This window comes from Nipponia nippon, unplaced genomic scaffold (genome assembly GCF_047370975.1).
Source record: "Nipponia nippon isolate SJK-2023a ecotype South Korea unplaced genomic scaffold, ASM4737097v1 scaffold_5, whole genome shotgun sequence".
Lineage (NCBI taxonomy): Eukaryota > Metazoa > Chordata > Aves > Pelecaniformes > Threskiornithidae > Nipponia > Nipponia nippon.
In genome coordinates this window covers 85,551,151-85,568,747 of record NW_028262369.1, presented here as the reverse complement: position 1 = coordinate 85,568,747, position 17,597 = coordinate 85,551,151, and the positions used below count along the sequence as shown (strand labels likewise).

The window sequence follows — 17,597 nt, the reverse complement described above, 5'->3', positions numbered from 1 at the left end:
TCAAAGGAGCCCAGTAGTTTTAGTGTCTAAATCTCACTGGGATGCTTTTGAACTGATAACATTTATATTTGTGTTTTAAAAGAAATGGTTTTAGACAGAATTAAAATACATGGGGGAAGGGGGAGAGAAGATTTCCTTGTTTTTACTTGGAAGGCAATTAAAGCTACAAGAAAGGAATCAAAACCAGTAAACTAAACAACTTCATAATAGGTTGGTGAGTTTCTCATTTGTTTTTTTTAATTTATCATTTTCTAAAAATCAAAAGTGAATAAAAATCAGAAAAATCAAGTTGATATGAGTAAATATTTTTCTTCATTTCAGAAGCCAGATTGCTGATGACAGTTCTGATAATACACATGACACTGTAAATGCTCCTCATAATTGTGTGTTTCTCAGAACTCAGCATAGTCAAGGTCAGCACCCATTTCTCAAATGCAAGCCAACATCTGTATTGTTATGTGATTTGCATGAAGATGGCTTATAGGTGCAATTAGACAATCTTTTTTTCTTTTTTTTTTCCTAATTATCTGGTTGGCAAGGAAACATAGGCTAGTAAAACTGGCTAGTAAATGCTTTTCTTTGTGAGTGCCCAGTTGTTTTAAATGATTCTGTAGTGTGGAATTTTCTTTGTTAAAAACAATGGTTTTAATAGTCATATAATGCAGTTGACTCGAAGAAGCAACGTTCTTGTTCTGATAGGCAAACTGTGAAGGCAAAAGGAGTAGGGTCAGAAACTAGAAACCTGGGAGTAGCTGGAATTAAAGGTCTATTTCTGTCACACCAAATGAGGGAGATTGTCTCCTGAAATGTGTGTGCTGGGATTGTATGGTGGGAATCAGGATATGTTGGTTTTGCTTTTGGTTTTACCATAGGTCTTCTCTGACCTTGCATAAGCATAAAATGTTTCATCTCTTTCTTGTCTGCACCCTCAAAAAAGGAAATGTGATAATAACATCCGTTCTTAGAGAGTCTTTTGTAATCTTGAGAGATGTGTGTTGGGTGTTGTTGGTGTGGGTTTGTTGTTGGTTCCCCCCCCCAATTCTGCCTTCTCTTGGAAGCAGGATCTATGGGATGATCCTCACTTTTTGTGGACATCCTACCTTTTTGAACCTCATGGCCTATTTCAGCTAAGTTTTACAAAGAGATATCAATCTCAAATGTGTACAGTTCATATTTGTAGTGTGTCTGACAAGGGATGCATCAGAGCTACTCTGCATATGATCTAGATTGTTGTGCATGTACAAGTTGACTGATGCATCCTAAGCATTTTACTGTCCTGCATTGTAGGTCTATGTATGTAGAGCTGTCAGGTGCAACCTCCAGTGTTGCAAGGTGAATTTTGACTGTGGGAAAGACAGAAGAGTGACCTTGCATCTTGTCAGAGTATCCATTCAAGAATCAACTTCACTTGGAGGAAACTCCTGCTTGCACTCTCAAGTCAATCAATCGTTACTTTCTTATCTATCAGAAGCTAGACTGTATTGATCCTGGAGCTCTTGGAACTATTTCCAAATTGTTAATGCTGTCCTAAATCCCGAAGCCTTAAAAATGACATGTTTTTATAGTTAGATATGAATTCAGGGAAGGATCCCTGGCAGTAGTGTTGTTTTTTTTTTTTTTTTTTTGTTGAGGAAAACCAAATAAGGATCCCAGAATTTGGTATGAAAATGATGTTGTAATGTTGTAGTAGCAGAGATCCAGGTGAGTGTGTCTGGGGACGGAGGCAAAGGATATGGAAATGTAGACAAAGCATCTGGTAGTTAGAGCTAATTATCACTTTCCAGGCTGGATCCTCCAGAGATCCCAGGGAAAACCTTAAATGCATTGCTCTGAAATGGTTTACGGTTGCTGCAGTGCTGAGACACCTGGTGTCCTGTAGGTATCCAATCATACCATCAGGGAACAGTGAGAATCCAGAGATTGTCACCATGACTGGTGATGGCCAGCTTGTGGATCACAGGTTGATGTGCTGAGTTCTCTCCTGGTCCAGGAGCCAACAGTAAGACACTGAAGAGAGCCAGCAGTCTAGACACTACTTAAATTGAAATCTCTTCATTCAATTATTTTCACCTTCAGGTTTTAAGTGATGCTGAACAGTCATGTAGATCTGTTGCTAAGACCCTGAACCTCCTTTTGAAAGATTCCCAACCTCTCCACCGGTTTTATAGCACACAGAAGTTCGGGTGAGTTCGGTGCCCTGATGTACTTATAATATGAGATCTTTGTTTAAATCACTGTTCAGGTCACAAGTGACAGTGAATATAAGAGTCCCATTTTAATTTACAGGTTTTTTGGTGGTGTGTTTTTTTTTTTTTAAGTCCACACAGAACAATTATGGCCTGATCTCATGCGTATCAGGGGGCACGGCACTCGACAGACATTTCTGCATTGCAGTCATAAGTTCTCTTTGAGACTCAAAGGCTGTAAGTGATAGAGAATCTGCTCAGGACCTTGGTAACTTGTTTTGTTGGCTAATTGTTCTTGTGGTCAAAACATCAGTGGCATACTTGACCTTAATTAGTCTAACTCACAGATCTTATTAGGCCTTTTTGCTGATGGTAACCCAAGAGACGGAAAGGATTTCATACTTAAGTTTGTTTTTTGAAGTCCATGAGTCAATGGGCTGATATGAATTATACTGATCAAACTGATTTTTCATATAGAGATGGATTTTGATTATAACAGCCCAGATACTTTTGTAGAGAGCCATTACAGAAAGAGATGAGAAATATTTTAAGGTAATCTGGCTCATTATGGGAAAGGTATCATCTAGTTCTAGATCAGTCTAAATTTGCTGTCATAACTATAATTTTTATACTAATTTTTGCTTTTATTCCTTGCCTTTTGTAGCCCTGAAATATCATTGATGCATTATTCCCTGCCCCCCTTTTCCCCCCCAATCTTCACAAATAGTATATTTACTCTGTGAGTGTGAGAATGCTGTGGTGCCTGAGATCCTGCTAACCTGCAGGACTTTTGCAGTAATTAAATCCATGTTTGCTCCATGGGAGATTCAATTAAAAATGAGAGTTTTTAATTATTGCCTACCAAAACCCCGCACTATGTTCTTGAGTGTGTATGTGACAGCATTGTAATAAGCAAACTTACTTTTCCTAATTCCATCCTTATTCAAACATTATGTGCTCAAAAATTCACTTTGAGTGTTAGCCTAACCCATCTGTCCTCAGATGAGGATGTGAAAGTAAGAGGGGAAAGACATAGTAGACTACTCATTTGAGCAAACAAAACTAATTTGTGTATGTGTGTAAGCTTGTGGAAGAAAGGAAGGAAGGAGGGTAGATCATCAAATTGCATTTTCTGAAAGGAAAATATTTTCAAGCTTTTCAAGTATTTGCTGTCTGAACAACAGCTCCCATCCAGTTGCCACCCCATCAGACGCTCATTCTAGGGGGTAAATTTCAGTCTTGCATGTGTATTCACTCACAAGTGTGCTCTTCCTCCAGTCTCTGTCTACTAAGTAGAAGCAAACACTGCCTTGAGATAGCACAAGTTGGCATATTTGTTGCTCATGTGATGACCTCTGTATGTTTTATGTTTTGCCTTTTTTTTTTTTTTTTTTTTAGATAATTGTGATGATGCATTGGTATCTCCCTTACCTTCAACAGCCCTTACCAGTTCCTCTGAGCTCTTCAGTACTCACAGTCCCAGCTTTGCAAAGCTCAACAGGCGAGATGGTAAGGTTGCAGTATGAAATGCCTAAACTATTCTTTTTAATCACATTTACAAGGACTAACTTTTTATGCTGTTTGTATGCAGTGCATTCAGAGCCAAGTTGAATAGAGCCATTAGTTTATGCTTCTGTGAGAGCTCTATTTAGGAGCAATTCCGTCCTTTATTATAGAAAACTTCTATTGCATGTGAAGCTCTCCATTTCTCTTGTAGTAACATCCTGAAGAAAGTTCAGATAGTCTTTTTGCTTTTGAAGAGAGTTCCCGTAATCTTTAGATTTGACCTTTGAAGGTAATTAGGCTTGAAGACCCTATTCTAAAATGTAGGTGTTTGTTAAAGCTAGTAGCAACTATAGATATTAAAGTTCCAGTGTAATTCAGTGATTACACAACTCTGCAGAAATAGTGAAAATGAATGAAAAAACTTTGCAGACAATGAGTAATGTTTGAGGCACAGATAATGAGTTCACACGCAAGATGAAACTATTAGGATCAAACCTGATATCAGAAAAGATAATTTGGCAGTATCTAGGACGTCATTTGAAACTACGTTGCAAATCTGGAGTGTTGGCTCCCATCTTATTCCCAAGTTAGAGCCTCAAAAAGAGGAAAGCCCTATATTATCACATTACATGATTTTCATTATCAGAAATGCTAGAAAGTATACTACTAGAAAATAAATGAGAAATTTCCTACCTAAACATTATCTCTGAAATGTCTGTTTTAATCAAACACCGTTTGATAAATCTACAGAAAGAGAGTAAAGTGCCCTCTCTTAGATGCTCGGCACTAATGATAAGGAGTTCCTAGGTCATTAGAGGAGTGTTAGAGGGGAGTTGCTACATCATTTTAAACTCCTGAACCACAGTTCCTCAGCAAGTAAAAGGTGATATGGTAGTTGCTCAACATACAGAAAGTTATCAACATTGAGCATGATATTTGAGTTTGCCCTGCCTTTGTCTCCAACTGCTAACTGGGACAGTGATTAGATGTGTTTGCATGATTTTGCAAATGGCTCTAATGACTAATTTTATCTGCAGAAAAGAGGAAGAGATTCAAAGTCAATATATTGCAAGCCGAGCTCTGCCTGTACTTTATTTTAAAGTGATAATAACAATATCTAAAATAAATTGAAAATTATTGCAATTTAAGGGCAGAAAATGAAATAGGTCTTATTTAGTTGTGCTAGAGTAGTTTTGCCATATAGTGGGGTGTAAGGTATTCTAGTTTTTTAGACACACAGTATCACATCGGTAAGGTCCATGCGGTCTTTTGGCACAAATCATGGGAACAGGAAGACAGAGTATTGAAACTGAGCCCTGAGCAAGGAAATTGTTTCAGCAACTTCTATTTCATGTTTTGAAGGCTAATGTGATAACTGTTAAGCAAAGCCCAATACAGGGACCTAGAAGCTAAACTCTACCTTGCTTAATTCTTTTGTTGCATGGATGTTTGTAGAAATGCACAGATGTAGTGCCAGCAGAATTCATATGGGTACTTCATCTTGGGTTGGAGGAGCAAGCAGTGGTAGGTGGTGGCTGAAGAAACTTTCTTTGGCTGGCATTTGAATGCAAACAGTAGATATCTTTACAAGAAATAATATTCGCTAACAAGGACTGTGCCGTGGCTTTCTGATAATGTTGGAGTGTTTTGATGAGTTGCTTATCTTTGTAATTGATAAGACAGTGCTGCAAGTAACAGTACCTCAAGGTAGAAAACCAGATAAATATATTTGTTAGTGTAAATATGAATGCAACAGGTGAAGGTGAATTTATAAAACACAACCCAGACCTACATCAATAGAAAGTTCTAATTCATCAAGTTGATTCAGTAATAGATAACAATAACTAAAAGGCTGTTGCTTAAGGCCTGCAGCAGTGAAATGTGCCATTAAAAAAAAAAAAAAACACACAAACTATGCATGAGTAAAGCTTTGTATGAACTGCTGAAAGCATTCAATTAAAATGCTGATAAATCTCTACTGGTAATGGGAAAGCAGTTAGTATAATTCTGATAAATATGATTCGAAGGTATGAAATATATTACTTACCCATGAGAGGGATTAATCAGCTTTTTTATTTATTGTAAATAAATAATGAAAAAGAATAAGAAAATTGCTACAATATGACTGTATCAACTGAGCTTTTTCAGTTCTCTATTAGCTCTCAGCCTGAGCAGTCAGTATAGGCAATTATGTATGGGAATATAAAACATATATGATGTCAAAAGGAATTTGTTTTATGGCCGGGAAGTGTTTGATCTGGGCATTAAAGTAAAATTCTGCAGTAGGGAAGCACTTAGTTGCAGCAGGAAGTCCAAGAGTTTGTAGCACAATATAAAGCCAGTTGAGCTGTTTGTAAGGCACTGTAGGGTGGAAACAAGTATTCCCTTTGCTTTGTACTAATAAACTACAAATAAGTATGGCATCCTGAGCAGCCCTGTGGAACATCAAGGAGCATTGACTGCATAACACTGGGCTTAAGTGCAATTTTTGGAATAATTATGGTAAAATGTACAAATAGTCTGAAAAAGGAAAAAAAGTATTTGATCGTATTTCTTGGAGTCATATGGGTCTCCAACTGAGAAACCATCTGATCTTTGTTCTCCTCATATTTCTAGCATTATGATTTGTTGCCATGGAGAATATGAGCAATGTATCTGATTCCTGTGGTACTGTTTCTCCACTAGGACATTTTCTCCATACCATGTTGAACCTCTCCCCTGAAATGATCGACAGAAAATGTGACACGTGAACTGTGAGGAATGATGGTGTAGCCTTTTTGCAATGCACAGAATCCTATCAATGCTAATGGGAACCTGGTGGGCAGAATGGGGAAATGACAACATTGTGTCTGAGGGGCATACAGAATGCCAAGCATGTGTTGGCTTTGAGCATCCTCTCTCTCCTGTTTTCTTGTGAGAGAGGCAATGCAGCATCTTCATACATTAGTACTTTCCAGATTACCTAAAAACAAATGTACAGATCTGGTGGGTGTAATCAGAGCCACATTTTGTCTGTTTTATGTTTATGCAACACTATTAATAAAAGACTTACAGTCCTCTTCAATTTCTTTGTGCCCAACTGCAGAAAAACGGTGTCAGAGTTATGTGTGTATCTGTTCAAAGGAGTTGATGTCCTGTAAACATTGTGTCTTCAGTAGTCCTTGTTGTTGTTTATTAGAGCCTTTGCATCCTATGTTCTTGTCTCTTGTCCTGGGCCTGCCCTGACAAACGTTCCCCAGGGTGAACACCACTGGTGGGTAGAGGAACAAATGGCTGTAAAATAGTTGCTATACTTTGGATGTGCTATTTTGCTGCTTACTAAAAAAAGTATGGGGTGGGGTGTTACACACTATAAGAAATTCTGTGCATAAAAGAAATGTGCAGGCACAGATTGTGCTGGAAAAAGATGCCAATATCCCTTGTGCCACCTGCTCTGTTACACAGAGCAAATATGGAGGAAAAAACGTTTATTGATTTTTGGCACTCAGCAGTATTTGGTGAGGATTTGGGATGCCCACAAAAGTAAGCAGAAGTTATGTGTTTGCTTAATCCTTTACTAGCAGAAGTGAGAGAGGCCCAATGGGAAAAGCTTTAGTTCTGCCCTCAGTCACGCAGCCAATGCAGCTTTGCTATTGCATGGATTTTTAACTGCCATTCTTACAAGTCAGTAGAATTACTGTACATCTGTGGAAATGGTAATGGTAGAAAGTTTGGGAGAGGGAAATGCAGTGGATTTTTTCCCATAGGAAGGTGTATGAAGCAGCTGCTGTTCTGTAAAGACATGGTCTGTAACTGATAACATCTCTCTTGCAAGACCAGCTTCTGGAGAGGTGATGCTACGAGCAGGTGTCACTGCTGTATCGTACAGTGCTTACATCTAGACTGACATTCCCGACAGACAAATGTGCTCATGTGAAGAGATAGGAAGTTCAGCAATGCTGTGTTATCTGTGATTTGAGAGCTCAAGCTCACCACAGATCTCCCAAATTTCCATTCGGTGTGTATCATTTGTTTGACTTACTTTGAAAATATAAGCCTGTTATGCCGTGCTCAAATTGGAAAATAGCAGGGCATAGTAAAGCGAAACACTTTTGTGGAAAGCATATCACCTTTCTGCCGCTTCTAGCAGCAGAAGGGGGAGAGCATAAACTACATAGAGTAGATACTAGTTATGGTGCTTAACAAACTACTGGAAAGTACTTGTGGTAATAAGCTTGGCTTAAGAACTTATATGTAAATTAGAACAGAGAAAGCAAAGATTCTTTTTTTTTTTAATGGGAAACTCATCAAACAAATTACTTGTTATAAGTGATTTTCCTCCATCTAGTTGTTGCTGGTTTTGTTGTAGAAAGACTGATTGAAGAGACAATGAAGGAAAAGTGAAAGTGCCCACCTTTCTTCTAGTATTTACTGAAAAGATCTAGAATAAGCCCTCTGGAGTGTGGAAGGGAACAACTTTGTGCCACAGACCTGCCAGAACTTCTGAACTGAATTTCCGTGTCCTGCCAGTTCCTAGAATAAAACTGTAAACAAAGCAGCAACTATGGTGTTTCAGAGTCTGTTTCAGATATTGGATATTACAATCCAAAGGAAGGTTTCCTTTGGCTCCTGTGTACGTTAGTCACAATTCTGTGTAGGAGAAATATGCAGCTTGTTGTCTTGGAACACAATTATATAGTCTGTATCTGAAAAACCAGACAGAAATATTCTTTGTATGGCATTGAAAATAAAAAAAAAAAAAAAAGGAGGCGGGCAGAAGGAATTTATTAGGATTTTTAGCGGCAAGTACTATAGTGTTATGTAAGCTATATGTCTGTTTGGCATTAAAAGAAAGATATTAGTAGTCGGAGAAGAATCAAGTGATGAAATTCCTAATATTCTTGTTAGGTCTTTCATCGCATACTTGTAGGGGAGAGTACTCTATTTAAAGCAGGTAAAATAATCACAATGATGATGACTTCTGTTGTGATTGAAAAAGGTAAAAATAAAGCATGGAACTAGCAAGCAGTATGCATTAGTTTGGTTACAAACTATGTTCCCTGGAGAGTTCTGGTAGAGAAGTGAAGACTCTGCTATCCGGGGGAGCAGGGAAGATACTCAATTCTAGCTATGGAATAAACTGTTTCTGTTTCAGGAACTGGGACTAAATCCTAGCTTAATGAACTGTAAATAATGAAAATTGTAACACCTACTCTTAGACAAAGGAATTTCAGATGTGAGTTGGCAAATCCAATGTAGCCCAGGAAAATCAAGATTTTTTTATTTTTTTTTTTAAAGGGCAAAGTTATTGGAATTGGCTTATTTGATATAAGCCACATCTATTGATCTTTCAACTCAGTTCACTTCAATAAACTATTCATGGAGCATCTTTGAGACAGATCAGTTAATAAGAATAAAATATTTAGGTAAACCCAGCTATTTCTAACCAAAGTTTAGTGATGCTTTTTCTTTGGAAATGCATATTTGGAATCATTCTTGTAGTTTACATGAAGAATTGTTAATGCTTTACTCTCAACTCTGTATTTCCCCCTTTGCTTCCCAATGTGATTGTGTTTACTGTAATCACACAGAAGTGCTTTTGTAAACTTCACTAATAATGGCAAAACAAACAAGATGATGGATTGCAGAAGCAGTGACAGCCTGAAAATTTGCTGCTTTGGATACTTTGTTAATGGCTTCTGCATTCTTCATAGCTGCATTGTTCACTTATTTGTAAGGCTGAAGTGAACGCTGGGTGTATAGGGAGAATCAGTGTGTGCAAGTAGAAACAAATTAAAAGAAAATAAACATAGCCTATAATTTAAGGGTGTAAAAGAAAGCAAGAGAACATAATATATTCCTGTCTGGAAGGATTTGCATTTTTAACCATAAGCTCATGTTTATTGTAATCGGTGAAGTGGTGAAATTCAAGCAGTGGTTGCAGTTCTGTGTTTCATTCGCTTGGCGTTACCATGAGCCTGTTTAACCTCTAAAACAATTCAAAGGATAGTATGTATCTTTACTTTTAAAGGACAAATATGAGCTACAAGCTATCAGCTTCCATGTGATCATGATTTCTGAAGTCTCCATTCCTGAATGGAGAAGTGGATCACGGAAGTTGATAATTTGCAACTTATGTTTGTCCTTATGAAGATCTTGTTTGTTCTTCTGTTTAAGATAAAATACGTGTTCACTTAACAAGCATCTTGTGTAAGGAAGAGGCCACTTTCCAGTGTGAAGGGCAGTCCTTTTAGTTGTTCAGTCAAATGGTCCGTAGCTTTAGAGCGTATTATCTGAAGTATATTTCCAATCTGTAATTAAACTGTTTTTTCAAATACTTAATAGGGCACAAATCAAATAACTAACATTTTTGCAAGTACTTCAAAACATAACAAAAAAAGAAAATGTCAAAGCAAATTAGAAGTTAGAAATCAGCATTCCCAGATTTACACAAGCATGCGAGGAGGGAATAGATACAATTATTTTTTTTTTTTACTGAGGATATGCCATCCTCACTGACATTCTTCCTGCTGATAAAGATTAGATTTCCTTAAAATTTCTTAGAAATTAAAAAATCCTTTTTAACTTTAGGTTAATTAAGAAAACCTTAATGAAGCACACCCTATGTAGCATATTTCCTAATACAAAAACATGAACAAACAACTGTATGTTCAGGATGTAGACTCCTCTGTGATGACCTGAAATAATAACATGGTTCTTTCTCAAGTATAATTTCTTGTGCTGTCATTGTCATATAAATTATCTTTATCCAATCTCTTTCAGGAGCTGGTGGCTGGTCCCCACTGGACTCAAACGAGCAGCAGTGGCTGCAGGTTGATCTGGGAGACAGAGTGGAGATTGTCGCAGTCGCTACCCAGGGCAGGTACGGGAGCTCAGACTGGGTAACCAGCTATACACTGATGTTCAGTGACACCGGCCGCAACTGGAAACAGTACAGACAAGATGACACCATCTGGGTAGGTCTGAACTGCAGATACCTTTTGGCCCCAGATCTTTCTCGTTCAGGCTCACTTTGGCATTTGGAGCAACAGCTTCGGTTTCAGATCAGAGGAGTGTTGTAGTGGTGAGAGAGCAGACCCGAGTGGGTCTACAGGGTGTTTTGATCTAAACGGGTTATGTCACCGACTGTCTGTGTAATACAAGTTTAGGCCCTGAGAGCTATACTGTTTTTCAGACTATGAGGATGCTCAGGGCACTCAAAATGACCTGCATGCTTATGTGCCTGGTTGGCTTTGAGTCAGGCACACCAGGGTAAATGGGGCTAATCACCTACCTACTTTCTCCAGGAAATGCAGAAATTAACTCTGTGTCTTATGCACTCTTGCTGGCCAGAACAACACAGCTCATGCTGGGGGAGGTGGGTGGTAAATTGCTCCTTGGCTAGAGGAGGCTGGAGCTGCAGCATGAGTTGTGGGATGATTTAGCGGTTACACTAAAAGTGCTCAAGGCTTTTCCTAAAATTTTAATGCAGACTTGATGCTTGCTGTGTCACAAGTTCAACGTGTGGCCATGCCAGGTGCTGCCGGTAGGACTGCAATGCCACCTCAGGTGTGGATGGAGAAGTTTAAAAGTCTTCCTTTCATATGGAAAATGTGAATTGTTACTGAATTGTTAATGAATGGTAGCATCCTCTCTGTACTATATTCTCTATTTTGGAGGATCAATAGCCTTGGTAGCATGACAGTATGTAGTGGTAAATGAAACATATTCTTCATGAAAATAAAAGGGTGATCAAGTAGACTTCTGTTTTTGTCTTAAATTTTTCTTTGGTTAACATCTTGGTTAAATACTGTGTCTCTAAAGCAGATTTTGTTTCCAGAACATAATTATTGTGAATGAAGAGAGTTGTGGTGCAGCAGAAAGAGGGGAGAAGGGCTGCTTAATTTTTTCCTGAGCATGTTGCAGGCAGTAGGGGTGCATGTCCAGGGAGATTACCTTCTGCGGTTTTAAAATCCATTATATTGCCACTGTCTTTGTTTTATCATGGTTTGATTTAAGGAAAGTTAATGAAATCCTTCCTTTAGAAAGGCAACTTTAACCCAAAGATGGTCATAAAGTTGTCAAGTGTGGCTCTGCTTCACCTGTTACTTATAAAGTTATATTAGCCTGGCCTTGTTCCACATAATTTTTACTTTTTTTTTTTTTTAAAATGTTTAAAAACAGTGGAATTTCATTCTGGACTGAAAAAATAAATTTTATATATATATATATATAGTAATCATTTAATCTGGCTCTTGACTTCCACCCTTGGGACTCAGAAATCCATAACTAAGATATTTTTACAGACTTGGTGTCATTAAGTGCTTCCTTCCCTGAAAATATTATGTGCCTTGCTAAAATTTTATATTAAGACAAATTAATTTTTTTAATACATGTCTAATTTTTCAGTCCTTTCCTTTTTGGAAACCCTTGACCTTTTATGTTCTTTTGTAAATTTTTCTTCTTAAAAGGAAACTTGAAAAGACAACATGTAGAATTTACCATAGCAAATCTTCATGCCCTCAGGATTCAATTTTGTGAGTTTCTGATCTGGCACCCAATACTGCGCACAAGAATAAGAGCAAGCCTAACAGGCATTGGACAGTGAATTAGGATTTACAAAGAACTTGAACTCTCTTGTTTTACTAAGTGATCAGGCATGAAGGTGATTCAGAGCAGACCCTGACACAAGTTCTAAAGCTTCGGTAGGTCTGGAAACGTAATTTTTATATACTTTTTAATGGAAATCATCATAGGCTACAGAGGATAGTTTTGTATATAATTGAGGAAAATGAAATAGAATCTGGATGTGGAAAGGGTAACGCTGGGGGAAAGATTTGGGTATTCTTCCCCTCACATTAGTTTCCGCAAGTTGCACTGACCATGAGATCCAGTAACAAAATTCCAGTCTAGAAGAATGATTTGCTCCACGTCCCCAGGCAGAGGGCTTGAAGGAACTGTTAGGATGCATCGTGAAACTTTGCTGTTCGAAGAATCTGATAATAAAAATCCAAAGTGGGCTCATTTGACATTTCATTAGACTCTATAGTCCATCTAAACTGGCAAGTCTCATTAACACCTAGGAGCTTGTATGCCTGCTCATGGAATTAATGAAGATCAAGAATTACTTCTATACAATTTTTGTTCTAACTAAAGAGAAAGTTGATTCTATTTTTTCCTGGCACTTTTGGATTTGTTTCACTGCATTAAATTAGATCTTGGGAGCCATTCAGAGCACAAAGAGGAAAACCAAAGAGGCTTTTAGAAGCATGTATAGAATTATAATTTCAAATTTTGCAGTGTTTCTGTTTTATTGGCAGTAATCCTTTCCTTAGGCTTTTTTATAACTAAAAAGAAAAATAGAAGTGCACTGTCCAGCCGTATGTTGAAGGTTTTTCTGTAAAAGGCAGACCCTTGGATGAAATGAACATCTGGCTGTAAAATAGCTGTAAGGGAAGTGCTGCATTGCACACCTCTAGGAAAGAACTGTTGCCCCAACTTAAGGAAAGGCAGTGGAGTGGGCCATTTCAGAGGGACAGGAAAGCAGCACCCCAGGGTAGCCTGCACTGTACCAATCTGTGACAGTGTACGCTGTACCGATCTGTCACAAGATTGGTAGTTTCAACCTTAGGAATCTATATCCCATTCTTTTTTTGGGGTGGGCAGGGTGGTCCATCCAAGCAGTATTCAAGGTAGGAGTCTCTTACGTCAGGGCAAGGTGGCACATTACCAGGTTACCTCTCATTCACAGGGAATGCAGGGGCTAAAATCTAAGCTATTGTGGAAAATGTGCCACTTTAGAAATCTCAGATGGTTGGGGGGGAAACACATTCCCCCCACAGGTTTTAACTTTGAAGCTTTTTTTCCTCTGTCCTTAGGACAGAATTTTAGTGCTCTCTATGTCCCTCGGGACTTTGAGCTTTTTAAGATTTCCTTTTTAAATTTTTGTGTATACCTAAAAGGGCTAGAAGTTTACCTACTTTATTGCTTTTTGTTTCAGAAAGCTGTGCTGTTCCTAAGTTAGAGGTGGTCAACACTGACTCATAGCTCAGATGGGGCTATGAAATCTAAATCATTATTGCCTGGAGATCATTAGATGATAGCTGCTGTATCAATATAAAATATTGATATGCACTGGACCTGTCAGCTTTGCTGATACAGCTTCTACTCAGTAAAACTAGCTGGAAGTTTGAGCTTTTCTGTATGGATATTACTGAATGTCTCACACCATTTTCTAATTGGTGACAATTTATCATTCATTTGCAGCTGTTGAAAGGGGAGATTATGTATCAGTATAAGGGACCTAGACAGTCTGGTGAATTTATTTGTTTGTTTTCTGAGGGCAATATAGCTATGTGGAGAACCATTTGACAGAATAAGTATATACTGAATTGCTGAAGAGTATAAGAAGTACCTGGGTTTCAAGCAAGCATTTGACTTCAAGTAGAAATTTGAGGTTTTGCTTTGTTTTAATTTGTTTGCATTCCAGCAAAGGAAAACAGAGCCTTGAAATGTCTTCTCCACTATATCTGTTAAACTAAAACTGGCAGAAGTCCTTAATCTCTACTCAACCAAGTCAGATTTGAACTGCAATTTCTCCCAGCCCATCTGCATGACCCAGAGACAAAGTTACAGGGTATTCCCAGCTGGCTGTACTGGAGGGCTCTGCTGGAGGAGGATGTACACGCACAGCCTTTCCCTGCTGCGTGTTATGGGCCATCAGCCACATTTGGTGGAGAGAGCAGGAAGGCAGTGCCTCTTTTCATAATCCCTAAGTAAATCTGCCTGGATGAAAGTTTTCCTAATCATGTCTTCATGAATGTCTGATGCTCCATATTGCAAGTAATGCTCCTGAGGAGTTGTTTCCAGCCATCTGGGTATAGGTTTTGTCCACCCATATGGCATATGTGTCCTTTAGTGCATCTGAGACCTGGTTACATAAATTTTTTATTGGGCTGCTGCTAAGACAGACGTTTGCACACCAGTATATATGACATATCACTAGTAAAAATCCTTTTCTCTTCATAGAGATTACAAGGCTTATTATCCTCCTTTCACGGCATGCATACAGCTCCCATCAACTTCACCGTTAATGAGCACTGCATAGACAGATCGGGGGGAGAATCAGAAAACCTCTTACGTTTTCACTCAGCCTGTGTTTATGATGTTAGTAAATTCTGCAGCTGGAGTTGAAGACAAGACAGATTAGCCATTTAAAACCAATTTTCCAACCCCATTTGTATTTAAATAATCTTGTTACAAAAGGACTCTGTGGTTCAGAGCAAACTAGACTTATAATTATATTTTCAATATGGATAAATCAGCTGTGTGTGGACACACTAGCTATTGACTGGGAGACATAAAACATAAATCTTTATTGCTTGTAACAAGTAAGTGATTTTTCAGTGTTTTTAAGTGTTGAATAATTCAGAATTTACTTTACCTGCATACACACCACAGCTTGAGTCAGTCCAAATTGTGTATATTACTGGGACAAAAGCGTGGGCTGTGGTACAATGCTATTTCATTTTAGATAGCAATTTTTATGCTATCTGTATTGAAAAATACTTTATAAAGCTGAAAAATGCAATTATGCAGGAAGACACAAAGGAAAGGGGATGGAGCAGACATAGATATATGCAACAAAAGGAGAAAAAGAGATGTTCTTTACGCCAAGTTTTGAAAGGAGAAGAAGTGGAATTGGAGATAAAGGGAGACTGTGCAGAGAAGGCTCTTACATTAGAACAATGAATCTGCAGAAAGGCAATGAAGGGGAAAAATGGCATAGACAACAAGGAGATACTTCATACTCTGTGCAAACACATGCACATATTTGAACATATTAAGCAGAAGTTTGAAGTTGACTGCTAGCTGGTGAAGATTCTTACACATCTGCTGTCAACTGCATACGGAAGGGAGAAGATGGCTTTGGGTGGAAGGGGGACTGTGAGCCCTAACCGCAAAGCTGGATCACAAGATAGGAAGTGCATCTCTGGTGTTGGACCATGACACCTGGGTCATGCAAGGTCAAGCAGAGCTTCCCCCACGGAGAAGTGCCACAGTGTCAGTCCCACTTCTTGCAGGTGTGAGGGTGCTGTGCGAGGGCTGGAGAGCTGACAGCAGGCTGAGGATGCATTAGGAATATGTAATCCTTAGGGGAGCAGGAAAAGTGTTTAATAGAGGTGATAAAGATCCCTCGCATCCCATTTCTTCAGGAAAACTCCTCCTCTGTGTGAGTTTTTGCTGAACCAGAGGCTTTTCTAATGAAATCTAGAGGAGGGTCACTGTTAATTGGCTTATAAATCTACAGGAGTGCTGTAAACTTTCCCATTTCCACTCTAGCTGGATAATGATTGTGGAACTGTTTTGGTGAGTTAATTATCATGAACATAGTTAGAATATTAATCTTCTTGTCAGATTTATAGTTGTGCTAATTTATTTTAAAGCATCTTTTAGCTTCTAGTCCTAACGCCCTCCAAGCAAGGCCAGAGCAAAATTCTACCTGTAGCGATGAGTTCTACGTTGTTTGCTTGGTTTAGAGAATGAGTTTCTGTTTGTCTTGTTATAATGCTTCCCGCTGTACTAGCCTTCAGATATATTTAATCTCCTCTATGCACAGTAATTATTGCCAGGCAAATAGGTGTTAAACAGTAACAATCTATGGATTATTTTCTTTTCCCAGGCAAATAGGTGTTAAACAGTAACAATCTATGGATTATTTTCTTTTCCATCACCTTTGCTCTAAGAAGCAAAGAAGAAAAAAAAGCCAATTGCTACTTTCAAGTAGGAATGAAGGAACCAATTCAATCTTGCTGCAGGGAAGCAAGGCTTTTCAGAGGTTTTCATTGCTTTTCCTATAAGAGCTATGCTATTACAGGTTTTGAAGAGGCAACCATTACCATTTGTTGTATTTAGGACTGTTCTCATTTAAGACTGCCTGATTCCGAGATGCTGTTTGGATGTTACTAATTTTCTTCTAATTCTAGTTTAGCTTACTGAGCTGGCTGCAAACCTGGCCTCTTGAGCATGTTCTCAGGAAATCTGTCTGTCTTGATATCACCAGGGCAGTCTTTCCATTGGGAGGATAATTCAAAGTGTCAGTGTACATGTTTTTGTTAAGTGCACTCTGTATGGATTTATGCCTGAATAAAATGGATATACTTAGATTGCAAACCACCCTTTAGTGTTGACTTGTGTTAGCCTTAAGCTAACTGGATTTTGTATTAATTGAGACCTTACAATGTGCCTTTATAGTTATTTGACTGTAAAGAAATATCAAGGTGGAGTCTAGAGAATCTAATGCTAATATTAATATGATATTCATCAGTAATGTCTTCAATAATTCTCCATGCTTGGTATTTGGCAGCAGTTCACCCTGACCTAGGAGACTGCAAGAAATGTCGTTATTTGCAGTCTGTGCCATCGTCACTGACCTCCCAGTCTTATTCCTTTACAAGTTGCCTGAAATTTACCTATTGTGTAACCAGTTAGCATAGGAAGGCTGTGAAATGTTCCTTGGTTTCTCATTCCTACATCCCAGATCTTCTGTATGATCTTGCCTCTCCACTGCTTCATGCCACCTCTAGGGCATGAGTATAAGGTATAAGGACTATAAGGTATGACTCTGTAGTGTTGGCCCTAACAGATTGGAGTGGAAAGAGTGATTGGCATGGTTCTGATTGGTGAAGTCTGGCCCTAAAATATACATGTCTTCCAACTGTCTCTGGCAGATTTGTCTGCCACAGCCAGAAATCTATTGTTTTCCCTTCCAGACATCTATTAAGAGAGTAAGTGTTAGTGGCAGCACGCTAAGACAACTAATGTGGAAAATAGTGGATGTTTCCTCTCAGATAGGGGATTTTAGCCAGCAACTCCTTTGTATCAGTAGACCAAGTTTCATTATTCTTGTTTGTAAATTGTGTTCTA

General features: G+C 38.4%; 1 protein-coding gene across 6 annotated transcripts in view; it reads left to right on the top strand.

The window, feature by feature from the left end:
- Window positions 1-17,597, top strand: part of CNTNAP5 (contactin associated protein family member 5) — a 298,841-nt gene that overhangs the window by 69,239 nt on the left and 212,005 nt on the right. For 5 of the 6 annotated variants that reach the window (XR_015698843.1, XM_087732313.1, XM_087732311.1 and 2 more), the window contains exons 2-3: window positions 3,585-3,695; window positions 10,455-10,648. Coding sequence is in view for 5 of the 6 variants with exons in the window: in XM_087732313.1 (XP_087588439.1) it covers window positions 3,585-3,695; window positions 10,455-10,648 (305 nt within the window). In the remaining variant the exon portion in view is untranslated. The remainder of the gene's footprint in view (window positions 1-3,584; window positions 3,696-10,454; window positions 10,649-17,597) is intronic. The other variant, XM_087732314.1, reaches the window with a different exon arrangement.